This window comes from Cyanistes caeruleus, chromosome 16, assembly GCF_971803275.1.
Source record: "Cyanistes caeruleus chromosome 16, bCyaCae1.hap1.1, whole genome shotgun sequence".
Classification (NCBI taxonomy): Eukaryota; Metazoa; Chordata; class Aves; order Passeriformes; family Paridae; genus Cyanistes; species Cyanistes caeruleus.
This window is the reverse complement of record NC_141716.1, coordinates 542,899-556,629: the sequence shown is the minus strand read 5'-3', so window position 1 is coordinate 556,629 and position 13,731 is coordinate 542,899. Positions and strand designations below refer to the sequence as shown.

The 13,731-nt window shown below is 47.3% G+C and overlaps 1 protein-coding gene and 1 long non-coding RNA gene across 4 annotated transcripts in view; both read right to left on the bottom strand.

Annotated features, from left to right (window-relative positions):
* LOC147650110 (somatomedin-B and thrombospondin type-1 domain-containing protein-like) overlaps nt 1-13,429 on the bottom strand; it is a 39,978-nt gene extending 26,549 nt beyond the window's left edge. Inside the window, exons 1-5 of one of the 3 annotated variants that reach the window (XM_086852526.1) lie at nt 10,829-13,429; nt 10,356-10,550; nt 9,213-9,291; nt 8,545-8,721; nt 491-573 (exon numbers count right to left, since the gene is read on the bottom strand). In XM_086852526.1, the coding sequence (XP_086708652.1) occupies nt 570-573; nt 8,545-8,721; nt 9,213-9,291; nt 10,356-10,550; nt 10,829-11,069 (696 nt within the window). In that variant the 5' untranslated portion in view covers nt 11,070-13,429 and the 3' untranslated portion in view covers nt 491-569. Of the gene's footprint in view, nt 1-490; nt 574-7,122; nt 8,036-8,544; nt 8,722-9,212; nt 9,292-10,355; nt 10,551-10,828 lie in introns of those variants that run through there. The other 2 variants (XM_086852523.1, XM_086852525.1) reach the window with 2 other exon arrangements.
* LOC111938413 (uncharacterized) lies at nt 4,610-7,155 on the bottom strand. The gene is made up of 2 exons (XR_015276907.1): nt 7,010-7,155; nt 4,610-5,815 (listed from the first exon to the last, which is right to left on the bottom strand). It is a non-coding gene; the product is annotated as an uncharacterized LOC111938413 (long non-coding RNA).
* Nucleotides 13,430-13,731: the final 302 nt, after the last annotated feature.

Here is a 13,731-nt window from a genome sequence, read left to right as displayed (position 1 = left end):
GATTTCTTATTAATGTAAATGAGCTCATTATCTGGGTTGCCTTCAGACTGAGTTCAGCAGTTCAGAGCCTCTATTCCAGGAAATACAGAATTTATGTAACAGAAATGAAGAGAAAGTGAAGGAAGGATTTCGTAAGTGCCGACTTCCCGACTAAATACTTTTGCTATTCTGGTGTCAGGGTGGAGGGGTGGAACCTGAAATGGAATATGCTGGGCAATACCCTGAGCTGCAGGAAGATTTTATAGACACTGAGGTATTTCAAGAGGACTTCCAGGATATTAAACACCCCATAATGTGTTGCAGTCTTATTAATATATGCCTACATCAGGTAAAGTTTGTGCAACTGATACTCTCATAAGTTCCAGAATAAACTCACCAAACAGCATGTATTGGACTTCTCTATAGAGAGCAAAAAGCTTTAAGGCTGGGCAGTTCTTTCCACCAGGGTTGCATCTGTGAGTTTCTAGGCTGATTTGGTCATAACGTAACCGTGAGGCCTGGGAATGCCTGAGCTCTGGTCCTGCACTTAGCTCTGAGCCTTTGTTCCTGAGCACCACTCAGAAAACACGTTATCTGTTTCAAAAGAATGATTTATCAACATTAGTCAGGGATCTGAGACCTATATGGTGTATTCAGAAAGGTAATTAAGAGTGTAACACCAGGTAGAAATATAACTTAATGGAAAAAAACAAAGTGAGAAAGAATGAGCAAAAATACATTAATTTTCCCAAATCTCATGTTATTCAAAAATTATTTTTATTTCATTCCATAGCCCTCTTAATGGAGAAGAAAACCAGAAATCTCTCACTTTTTCTTGCTCAGTCCCTGTTCCTTGCCCTCCCATGGACAGTCAGTCCCAGCATCCCTGTGCAGTTCACCTGCAGAGCATCACCTGCACCAGTGCCAGGGCTGGGTTGGGCAGGGCTGGGGGCACGGGGGTAGTGCCACAGCAGCCCTGCAAAGCACAGCTCGAGCCTTTCTGGACCTCAGGGCTCGTGTTTGCAAGTGAAACTACAGCCGGCTTCGTCCCTCTGTTCGCTCCCCCTCTGCACACAGAGAGCTGCCCATGAGCCTGGCCAGAACTGTCCCCCTCCCAGCCACTGTCACAGCTGAATTTGAGTCCAGCATCCCCTAAGCACTCGCTGAGAGCTTGAAATGTTCTGTCTTTGGCCTTTTCACAGTCCCTGGAGCTCAAGAGCCAGTACTTGGCCCCCTCCCTGGGAGGAGTGTTTTCCAGACAGCCCCATCCCTACGTGTGGCAAAAAATTGCAAACTGTCTCAGCGATGAGGGATTTTATAGCAGCTGAGGCTGAGAGGTGCCACTGCCCAAGTCCAGCCCATGGAATGCTCTCTGCTTCTGAAAATTAACCTCTGAATGGCCAAAACAGGATGCAAGTGACCCCCTTCAAGACTGATGCCAAGGTGCTGATACCAGGAGGAGCTGGGGATATTCCCAGGGGTATACCCTGAGGAATATCTGGGATATTCCCCAGACTTCCAACTCTCAGGCTGCTGTTTTAACTATTAAACACTCTTCCAGGATGGGGAAGCTAAAAAACCTCTATTGGAATACTGAGTCCACACACTGGATATAATAAGTCCATCTCTCCAATTGTATTATCTCCCTCATTCACTCTCCCTTCAGAGAAGAATCTCCCAGAAGCTTTACCAAAGTTTCTTTTCATATCATTCTCTGCCTGAAACAAGAATTTTCTCCACCATGGGTGACAAAGCCTGGTATCTCTCTTTTCCTGGCTGTTACTTAAGGTATAAGATCCATATCCCCAACACAAACCATGCTGGGACTTCTAATTGGGTTTTCCTCCCACTGTAACTCCCTCTACCATCTGTTCCTCTTTTTCTCTCAGATGACACATCCCTCAGTCACTGAGCACTGCCATGACAAGCCAACCCAGCCCTGGAGACTCTGCCAGAGCAGCACCTTCCCTCTTCCCTGTGCCCCAGCCTCAGCTCTGGGTGGGAGGTGGGACTTCAAACCATCACCTGCCCCCCTGGGACAGGGAGGGGATCATGTGCTGATGGCTCACCACATTCCAGTCACATTCCTGACTGGATTTTGCCTCCAGATTTGCTATAATGTTTCTTTGAAGTGAAGGCAGAAACTCCAGTGCCTCTGAAGTCCAGAGCAAACCTGTTTTTAAGCAGCAGCAGAGCTATTTAACCTCTGACACAACCAATTTTTCTGCTTAGTTGAAATCGCCCATCCCCAGCGCTAACCAAGGGCTCTGGAGCCTCTCTGCAGAGATAATTGGTAGCCCCAGGCTCCAATAGGATGCAGGAACTGCTTTCCACTGCTTCATCTGAGGAGAGAGTAATCTGTTGGAAACATGGCTACTTCTTCTGGCCTCTTTCCAGACCTCCAGTCATGTTAGAGTTGAGCTACAGCAAATGAAAATACATTAGAATTTTAAAATGGTACATAAGTGATTCCTGCTCATTGGGAAACTTGAGGCTAATGTTGCCTGCAGCTATTACTAGTGTTTTCAGAAATAATTCATTAGCTGCAAAAATCTTCTCTTATTTCTTGGGAAATGAAACAAAAAAATAGCTGTTTTACTTTCCTTGTTGATTCCTTCCCTTCCATCTCCTTCAGCACTCTCCAGGCTGCAAAGTTGATACAGGAGGTCTTGGAGACCATGGTGACACAGGTGAACTCTCAGCCAGATACCATAAGATGGTCCCTTTCACCCGTTCTCACACTTTACTTATGGCTTTCTGGGCAGGGTTTCTTGGCCTGCCTGACCCCACGTGGCAGAGGAACAGCAGGACATGTCAGAGGTGGCCTCTGGCTGCCACACCCTGATCACCAGAGCCCCAGGTGAGGTACAAAAGGACTGGTTGGACCAGCCAGCCTCTCCCAGCAGAGACACTAAGCCTGGGGTGACCCAGGGAGAGGGACTGCTTTCACCCCATAACTCTAACAGTTCCATTGGTCATGGAACTGTTCCATGGTAAGGAAGACTCAGGAAGATTTCTTTTTTTTCCTCTGCACTTCAGTGCTTTTCATTTTGGTCCCAGATGGACCCCACGTACAACTGAATGAGAAAGCAAGAGAGGAGAGTTTTGTAGATTTTCTCTCAAAGAAAATACACCAGGGGTCAAAGTCAAGCTTCATGTGCCAAATATTTTGGTCAACCTCATAAAGTCAGAGAAATACAAAACTAAATTTCTTGTAGTTTCTGTAAGGCACTGAAGAATTGAAGGCCTTTCTGAAAGCCTTGAAGAGCACCAAAAGCTGCTCACTGCAGCCCTGGAGCAATGTCCCTTGTTCTGCACAGAAGGGGCCCCGCTGTCCAAGCCACCTCTGGCCTGGAGAGAGGGAAGAGTCACACTGACGGTGTGAGAGCGGGAACTTCTGCCCAGCTGTCTCACTTGTACACATCTCAACTGTGCTGACAAATTATTATTAAACGCTCTTTTTGCCTGGACGAGGAATTAAAACTTCAACATCTAAGCAGAACATGAAAAATACGTAAGTGATTTGCTTGTTGTGCGGGAGATCACTCGGCCAGGCTGCTCGTGCGCTCTCGATGCCGCTTGCAGACAGCCCCGCCGGCAGCTGCTCCAGGGGCTCTGCAGCCCCCCAGCCCCAGGGCAGCCCCCTGGCAGAGGCAGAGCCCTCTGCTCTTCCCTGGGGTGCCATCCTCAGGGGCTCCCACCTGGGCTGCCTGTGCCCCCACCCCATGCTCCCATTCCCTCCACACGCAGATGTGTCTGCTGACATCTGGAAGGGAACTCATTTCTTCTTCTCAGTGGTTTGACACAGCAATTAGATTTGGTTCAATTTCTGGGACTTTATCACCTGTGCTAATAGCCAAAATTGCTTTCAAAGATAGACTGCAATGTTTTGAATTTGGAGAGAGATTGCTATCCCTTTTAATCACATTTTCTGTCTCTAATGAGACAATTACAAGCATTTCAATAGCTCCCAGTCACCAGCTTTCCACTGTATGAGAGCATAGGAGAAAAAGGCATCCTTATCATCCCCTTTTCCTTCCTCTCCCACCCACTAAGTTCTTTGAGCAATTCACAAGTATGTCATGTATATTCACCTCAGTCCTGACAGAGATTCTACACTTAGACTGCCCAAAGCCACTCCTGGAGACACGCACAATCACAGCTCTTGCACCTGAGGACCCAACTCCCAATTCAGTAATCTTCATAGGGCAGCACATATGTAAAGAACAGCTGCACATCCCACTCACTCCTCTTTCTCAGCTCAGGTCACAGGTGCTGAAACCGAAGATATTATCTGTAGTGTAGAGAGGATATGGTCTCAGAAGTAGGAGGAGCACAGGAGGTGCCTGCTGGACCAGCACCAGTCTGTCACTCCAGTGACCTTCTCACAAAGGTCAGTGACTTCAGCATTAGAAATGTTCCTGGAAATGAACTGGAAACTCAGGTTCCTGCTGTGTGGTGCCTGGGCACTGAAGGGCTGGGTCCTTCCAGCTAGAAATCCTTTCTGCTCTTGAAACCAGAGCCCTTTAATCTTAAGCAGCATCAAATGTTGTTGTTGTTGTAAGATTGCATAGCTCTGCAGATAAATACTGCATTTAACATTCCTGTGTAATGAAGTAAAATACACTGGTCAAGAATGGAAGTTTATTTAAGGCAATATAAAAATATTGCCATTAATCCCGGATTCTTGTACCCTACAGACCAGGGTGCTGGAGAACAGCCACAGTAAGCAGGACAGATTTAAAGGCCTCCCCATTTGCAGGCTGTCATGGGGTCACAGGGCAGCTTACACAACCAGTGATGACACACAGATACATGTACCTGTTCTGTGATATCCACAGCCCCCCATGGACTGGTGCCAGCAGAGCATAGAGCAGAAAAAGCAGGAGGAAGGGTGAGAAGTTGACCAAGATTAAGCTTGAGACTAGGAGCAAGCAGTGAGTCAGAAGCTCTTGGGATGCTAGCCCAGCCCTGTGCCCCTCTTGCCCCACACACCACAGGTAAGATGCACATTCCTGTAGCTACAAATATCACCCATACTTGGGATTTCTCAGCTGAGATTCCTTCAGGATTGGTATACCCGGTTTGTGATGCCAAGAGACCAGGGAACAAAGAGCTGGGACTCCTGGAAACAATTAATTTCCAGCCAACCTGGAAATTTCAAATTTCAACTGATTTTCAAACAAAAATAATTTCCTTTACATTCCTTTTTTTTCCCTTACAGCTTCCAGAAAATCAGTCTGAAAAGCTTTGCTAAGGTTCAGAGTTGTCCAGCTGCAGCCCTGACACAAACACAAACCATGTGAGACGGTGTGAGACTCTCGACATGGGCTCTTCAGCAGGTTGGAAAAGGATCTGGATTTTTTGCTTGACTTTTCATCATTAAAAGTTGAGATCCTCAGCTGGAGAGCAGGAGGAACTGTAGAAACATCAGTTGAGCTTAATTTTGCTTTTGCATAAATCCGATTCACTGGTGCTTTGGCTTTATTTTCTTTTCTTTCAGGCAGGTGCCTGGCAGGTGGAGCTGCCTGTGCTGCATTATCAGAGCCCAGCAGGATGATTTACAGAGGATGGGGACTCAGCTCCTTGCTTTGCGGGTTTGCTGGGGGAGATGTTCTCCTGTTGATAACCAGTGGTGAAAGGTTTTCAGCGTTGTCATGGGAACAGCTGCCATCCTCGGAGAACTGCCTTTCCTCTGTGCGAGCCTGCCTTGCTTGTTTACAGTACAAAGCCACTTTCAGGAGTATTCTACCTTGGATTTCCAAGAGTTTCACTTTTTCAAAAACTCAAGTAATAGAAATTATGGAGATCATAATGATGAATGGTGAAAAAATTCCTAAAGGGAAACAGGATGTGTCAACACCATGAGCTGATTTTCATTTGCAGGGAAAGTGATCTGACAACTTCATTACCTTCTTCTACTCAAAAGGCTCACTCTTGCTCCCTCACACACACACTTCCCCCAGGAATTTACCAACAGGATCTGTTTGCACAGTCGCACAAGGCGTGGAGGTGAAGCCAGCACACTGCACAGCCCTTTTTAGGATGTGCTGATGCAGAAACAGTTGCAATGTCTTGTGTCATCAAGTGACAGCCTGTGCAGAAACACAGTTTCTGTGAGGGCCCCTTGGGGGCTGAATCTTTCATACTCCTGCATCTCCAGGCTACAGTGACAGAAGGAAAGGGCTGGCAGTCCTACATGCCACCAATAGTAGCTCTTGGTAAGACCTTATGCTATCAGCTCTCAGGGATGAGGCAGCAGCAAAGAAAACCCAAGTGGAAGACTTAAAATTTTTAAAAACTACTACACAAAAACTTTATAGTTTCAGTACTCAGTTCTGAAAGAATGTGGTAAAAGCAGGGTTTCCCATGATCAAGTTTGGGTAGATTTTGAAAATGACAGCTTTCCCAACAGCTGTTTTCATTCCACTCCTGAAGTAACCACCTGCCTCTTTAGAAGTTGGTGGCTCAATTAAGGGGCTTCTGCAGAAGAACACTTTCCAGTGACAAAATGCTACTCTCACTACAGACCACCAAGAAATGAAATTGGCTTTTAGCTTGACAGAGATCCTCACTCAGAAAGCAAAATGAAGTGCTCCAGTGATTTATCCCCAACCCATCTCTGGGGATCACACCCCTGCACTCACACACCAGCAAGCGCTCCTGAGCAGGGCACAAGTTAGTGACAGGTTATGTTACACAGTGAAGTACAAGACCTTTTGTTTTTTTTCTTAAAATCTTCCCTCTCTGGGATGATATCAACCCCTGTGTGTCTTTAACTCACAGGCAGCTTGTAACACATAATGAGAAGCAGAGCCTTGCTCTCAAATCCCAACTGCCCTGGCCAAAGGCATCAGGTGCTCATGGCCCCACACAAGCCTCAGCATCTGCAGCACCAATCCACAGTGCCACTTGATGTCTCCCTGCAAGACCTTCAGCATGGTCAATAGAGGGGCTTGTGATCCAATTCCAGACAGGAGATGGAGCTGAGCATTAAAACTCTCTGCTGGAGCCAGCCCCAGCCACTCACCTGGGTGTGACAAATGGAATGAATGTCATCTCAACCTGCAGTGAGTTCCTGTCTGGAACAAATCAGGTGAAGAAGCTAAAGAGATAGCACCACACAGATTAATCAAACAGATAGACATATATCCAGTCTCCTTTATTTTCATTTATAGAATAGTATGAATACTAGTAAGCAGAATATAAGGAAAATATTTCAAAACACTCCCAGTAAAAAACACAAGGGTGTAGTCCACCTGGCACAGCTGAGCTGACTTCCTATTTAGAGCCCCAGGACTTGCATTGCATTTTGGGCCAACTCAGAGATGTTCCTTGAGACTGAAGTCCAAGGGCCAGCTTGTCCCTATTCTCACAGATTTGACAAGCACATTTCTAAGTTCTATCATTACCTCAGCAGCACAAGATCAACCCTCTGTAAGACTGAGGGCCAAACAAAATTATGAGACCAGGGAGGATGAAAATAGAGGGAATAGATGCACAAGCAGGAATATCCACAAAGTGCTGTTGCCACAAAAAGAAGGCACATGCATTAATTTATTTTGCATTGCTTCTTCTTCACTGAGACTTTAAAAAAGTAATTAAATCTTGCTTCTTATGGCCTTTTTTGTTTGATTTGTTATTTGGTAAATTCTCATTCCTTTCCAGAAAGGAGGAATTTCAAGAAGTCATCAAGGTCAGACAAGATTCTCTCAGGGAAAAAAGAGAGCACTTCCCAGCCAGCATGATTTCCTTAGAAATCAAGGAGAACACACACAGAGAGGATTCCAGGTACCCCTGTACAGTCAGCAACCTCTGGAAGGCAGTGAAAGCAAAGCCTCTGACATGACATGGAGAAGTCCTTGCTTTGGCTGGGACCCCTTGCTTTGACCCCTGCTGCTGCTGCACACTGGGGCTTGCTGGGACTGCCAAGAGAAGTCAGATGAACAAGAAGCTGTGAACAGAAGGGCAGGAACAAGTGTCCAGCTGGCGAATTCTCCTCCAGGTTCCCTTGCATCGATCGTTCCCCACCGCCTGCCAGTGCAACAACTGATTCCTGAAATGCAGTCATGACAGGAAGAAGGTGAGAGAAAATGAGCTGCACCTCCACTGCAGGGCAGTCACCACGAGGTACAATAGGGCTTAAATCACCCAGTAAATCCCATTTAGTCTGATAGCATCCATTTTTAGTCCATGGGCCCAATTCTCTACCACTATAAAGCAACAGCAGCCACAGTGAGGCCCACAGGCTGTATTAGAATGAAGTAAAACCTAACAGTGACAGGAACAGATGTTTTTCTGTAGCACTGTGCCCCTTCCCAGATTTTATTGTTCAGTGGTTTAAGGGAATTCCTCACATTGGTATCTCCCAGCCCTGACCTCTGGAGAAGCACAGCTACCACAACTGGATCAGCTCTTATCCAATGCAGAGAGCTGCCCACAGATAGCCCAAAGACCCCCTAATTTCTCCAGAAAGCTGCATGCAGTGCACAGTGATCCTGAAACAAGCGGATCAAAGGAGAAGAATAACACATTCAACATGAAAACAAAAGCTAAAACTCTTACTGCTGGCTGCCAGCGCCATCACCGTAGCAGCGCTGCCTCGGGGGCTGCAGGGCTGGGTGCTGGCACTCCACGCACACTCTGTGGCCCTCCCTGAGGTAGCGGGTCCAGCTGGCGTGCGAGTGCTGGCTGTGCAGGCAGCCTGGCGTCAGGGCCATGAGCTGGAACTCCACGCAGTACCTGCAACCCAACAACTGCCAGGTCAGCTCAAAAACCAGGGTAGGCCTGCACAGGGCTGCCAGAGCCACACTCATCTGCAAGACCACAGATCACTAATTAAGAAAAAACAAACCAAAAAATCCCCACATCCAAGGCCATTAAGAGCAGAATATGTGGTGTACCTGCATTTTGACAAGGTTAAGTAGGGAATAAACTACTCTGCTGATGCTTTCAGCTATCGTATAAAAAAATACCAGGTATGACTGGCATTTGTTTTTACCAATAGGGACACAGACTGGTCAAGCATTTGACTAATCTCATTCCAAGTCTGGTACCCACTTGCTGAGCCACACTTCCTCTACTGTCTCCCCTCAGTTACTTAGATTTTGTAGAGCAGGTTGTGACAGGAGCTAAGATTTAGTCTGTAAAGGTTTTCCTTGGGATGATCTCCCTCCTGCAACCAGAGAGACTCTGGAGTATAGCTGAGTCCCTGAGATGAGCATCCAACTTACCCTGCCCTTTCACTCCCATCAGCTGGAGCTCTTTTCTTCCTCGCTTTTCCAAACCCTCCCTTAGTTATTAATGCCGGAACTGTGTATACCAAAGAGAAAAGGTACAGAGTGTCAGTGGCAGTGCTGCTCTAAGGCTCGTTATGTCTGCAAAACAGAAAAGATGGACTTTTAACATCATAGATTTTATCTTTAGCAGAGACAAGAACAATTCTAACTTTGTATTTTCATATTATCTATCATTATATATATATATTATTCTTATTATATATTATAATATGTATATATAATATATAATATAATACTATATTTTATTCATATTATCTATCACTATATATATATAATCATTCCACTGGGAAGAGAATCTGTACAGCTGCCAGATTTTACTGAACAGAGTAAGCTTACTTATATACTTACTTATAAACTTAATTATATACCCAAAGACAGAAGGGGAGGTGATATTCCCTTAATACCAGTTCTCAACAGGTTAGAAGTCACTTGCAGCTGACATCCAGACAGACAGACAGATTTTGACCCCAAAATACCAGCCAAAATGACAAGCAATTCTTCTAAAAGAATCGGTAAAGACATTCCACAAAAACCTAAATTAAACAAACTAAACCCAGGCTTTTTCTACAGAAACTATCTGGAGGTCTCCCTTGCCTGACCTCTGCTCCAGTGCAGAAAAGGCATTTCTCAGCATGAAGAGGTATCACTCCTTTGTGACTTTTTGCAGATAAGCAAGTAAACAAACAAACAAACAAATAAATAAATAAATAAACAAAATGGAAAAAAAGTGTTTGACACCCACTTACAGAAGTTTTGAACAGACACAAATCTGCCAATCTCACCAAAATTTCCAGAGATTTGAGCTTGTACAAATGAGAGCACATCAGACCTGCAGACCTGTAACATCTCAGTTTTGAGACACAGTGGATCATAGCAAATTGCAGGCACCGCTTCCAACACTGTCCTGGGCAGGACGTGTCTAAGCTCCAGTGTGAAAGAGCCCAGCTCTCAATTAGCCCAGGCAGGCCCGCGGCAAACATACTGGTGTCTAAAAGCGATTCTTCAGAGGAAAAAACAGCTCTGCTGACCCAAACCAGTCCTTCCCACGACTCCCCAGACACTTTTCAGTGAGCTTACTCAGGGACTGCTGGCACTCTGTTCCTTGCCGAGTCCAGTACTCTACACAGCCAGCCCTCTCCTCCAGAGCAGGGCATGCCTCTGCCCCGTTCCTGGGCTCCTGGATGATGTGCCTCGTCCTGACACGATAGGTTGTCTTGCAAGGCTCTGCACAGCCACTCCAGGCACTCCACTGAGATACAACACAGGGGATGACTGGAGGAAGAGCAACAACCGGGGATGTGGAAGGTTACAGGAATGATGCCAGTGAAATGCCTGCTCCAGAAAGTACACTTTTTGACATAGCTCACTGCAACCCTCCTTATTTCAGACTTGTCCCACAGTCGTCTTGGGCATTCTCGGCACTTCTCCTCCAGGCTCCTCCACTTGCCCACGAGCCCCGCAGAGCCCGCCGGTGCCCAGGCTCGCGGCCGGAGCCCGAGGGCGAGCGAGGGCCGCCGGGGCCGGCTGCGGCCGCGGCCCCAGTCGCTCACCTGGGCAGGCCTGGGCGTAGTCGTGGCAGCAGTCGAGGGTGCGAGCGCACGCCTGGTCGCAGTAGCAGGGCCCGGCGGAGCCGTCGGGCCGGCGGCCGGCGCTCAGGCAGGCGGGGTCGCGGCCGGGGCAGCACAGCCCGCGGGCGGCGCAGCCGGAGGTGCGGCGGGGCAGGGCCGGCGGCGGCAGCAGCAGCAGCAGCAGCAGCGGCAGCGCCGGGAACCGGCGGGGCCTGCGGGCCATGGCCTCGGGACTGCGCCACCTGCGCTGCCGCCGCCCGCAGCCGGGGCGGGGGAGCCGGCCCGGCCCGGAACCGGCCGGGGCAGGAGGCGGCCACGCCGGGCGGGGCCGGGCCGAGTCCTGAGGCGGCCGCTGCCCGGGCCCGCGGTGGCAGTGCGGCCCCTGGGTCCCGGGGCTGTGCCTGCCGTGCCGGGCTGCCCTGGCGCTGTCCTGGGGCTGTGCCCCTGTGGCAGCAGGTGCTGCTCACACCGATGCCCCATCTACGGCGCTCTCTGTGGCCGCACACCCGACAGTCCATTTCTGTGAACTTATCAAACCAAAAACTCTTCAGTCCTGACTGCTGGCATTTACCCACCAGATTATCATCAAAAACAGATGATAAAGGAGACCAATTTTTTTGCCGGATTTGAGTCCAGCATACCTCAGGAGCCATTATAAAATGGAAAGTACTTAATTGCCAGTACAGCAGAGATCCAGCTGGCTGTGCTACCGCTCTACAGAATTACCCTGAATTTCCTTCTTAATTCGAAATGCAAGAACCTTAGAGAGATTACAGCCAGTCCTGTGAATTATTTAGCTATTCAGTACAAAGCAAAGGGCTTTACTGTAACTTTTTAATCAAAGAGGTTTGTTCTAAAATACTGATCACAACAGATGTTATACCTTGCTGAACACTGAACTGGGATTTATAAAACCCACTCACTGGCTTTTTTTGCAAGTGATTATTGTACTAAGACTGGGTATGGACAGAGTGTTCCCATTTCAGGGAAACTGCAGCGAAGATGTTTCTAGAAAAACAGAAAATAACATTAGAGGACAGATTAACACCTTCAGCATGTACAATTTTGGAGGCACGGGCACAGAGGAGACCTGGCACTGCATCTGCTTGGGCCTAACATGGTAAAACATTCCAAAAAGAAAAGCAATAGGAAGAACTTTAGCTTCTTTGTATATCTCAAATGCTAGATGTCTGCAGCAAAGAACAGGCATCTCATTTTCTTGGCAGTGGTCAGATATTGTCACCTTGGAAATTGCACATGTGGCAAATCCTTCAGCATGCAAGGGCATAAAGTCTGGGAGAGGAAAGAGAAGAGCCCTAGAAATCAGTGGCTATTGGGTCCAGGAAGCTGGAATTTAAAGATACCACGTTAATTCTTGCCTCTGCCAATGAGTCACTTACTATGTGGCCTCGGGGAAGTCATTTAACCAATGCATGTCTCGTTTTTGATCTAGAACAGGAAGGACATTCCAAAGGAGATTGGATTACTCAGCAAATCAGTTCACACAAAGCAGAGGAGGGCGCGGCTCTTGCGCAATTCCCTGAGGGGCAGTAACAGAGCACACCTCCCAGGTCCAGCACTCACGCTGCCATGCTCCACATCCCCCTGCCAACAGCTGAGGAAGAAGGAACATCACATTATTCTGAGATACACAGACTGAATGAAAATTAGCTTCAGAAAGCTGTGGCTGTACATAAAGACTGCAATTTTGACTGACCCTATGTGGTTAGAAAAATTGGATCTGGATCCAGACATCTCAGAAAGGTCTATATTCAATCCCACCAGTGAGCTCCTGGGAGCAAACTTCATTTCTTAACTTACATTCCCAGAGTGAAAGCAGTTTTCCTTTGATCTGGTTTGACATAGCCCTGGGGATATTTTAGGGTTTGGGTTTTTTTTTTTCCTGTTAGTCTCTAAAGGAGCCAAGGAAACACGGCCCAAGACATGCTGGACCGTCAGCCCAGCAAGAGATTTCTTGCAAGACAAAGTGCCAAGTCTGGGTGGGTCTGCTGACCCTGAGCAGCCAAGCAAATGTGTTCTTACAGAAAGGAAATGTGGCTAGTCTGTCATAGAGGGAGAGGTTCAGAACAGAACAGCTTGCAGGGATGTCCTTGGGAACATCAGTGGGTGTTCACTGTTGTATAAAAAGGGGCATTCCTTTGTTGATGAAAAGCATAGTTGGTCACCAGAGAAGTTTTAAGAGCAATACAAGCAGAGGATAGTAACCTTTTGGGAAAACAGGTTAACTTCACTTTCTCCAGGTTTTTTTGAACTGTCTGCCCTGGAATCTCACCAGTTTACACAGGCAGACAGCCAAGTGCAGCTCTCTGGGACTTCTGGTAGGATCACCCTTTGTCCTGCTGCTGCAGGAATCGGCCTGTGAGTCCCAACATACGTTCCACAGTGTGGGGATCACCAGCAATTCTTGACAAGACAGATGACTTGTGCTATGGATGATAAAGGAAGGCCTTTGGCTGAATGACCAGAGCTGCCTACAGACCTCACAACTATTGTTCAGTAGCTGGACCAGAATTTTATCCTAACACATCATAGAAAAAAACAAGAGCTTTATTTGGTTGCTTTTCCCAAAACTGGATGATGTTGTTCCCATATGAACAACAAAAGAGGTAACATCTAAAGGACATTAGCAGAAAAACCACAGGCACTGACCCGAGTAACATCTCCACAGGGGTCTGCCAAGAAGTGTGGGAGAGTCTATAGTCTAGAAGTTACAGCTGCAGAAACAGAAACACTGTTAAAACAGTGGGTGTTGTAGGAGACAGAAATGCTAGGTTTCAAAACAAAGTCTTCTTACTGCCTGGAGCAGTCCAAGGGTCCCAAAATCTGGATGTTCCTTGGGTGGTCACAGACTCAAGCTGTGCTTC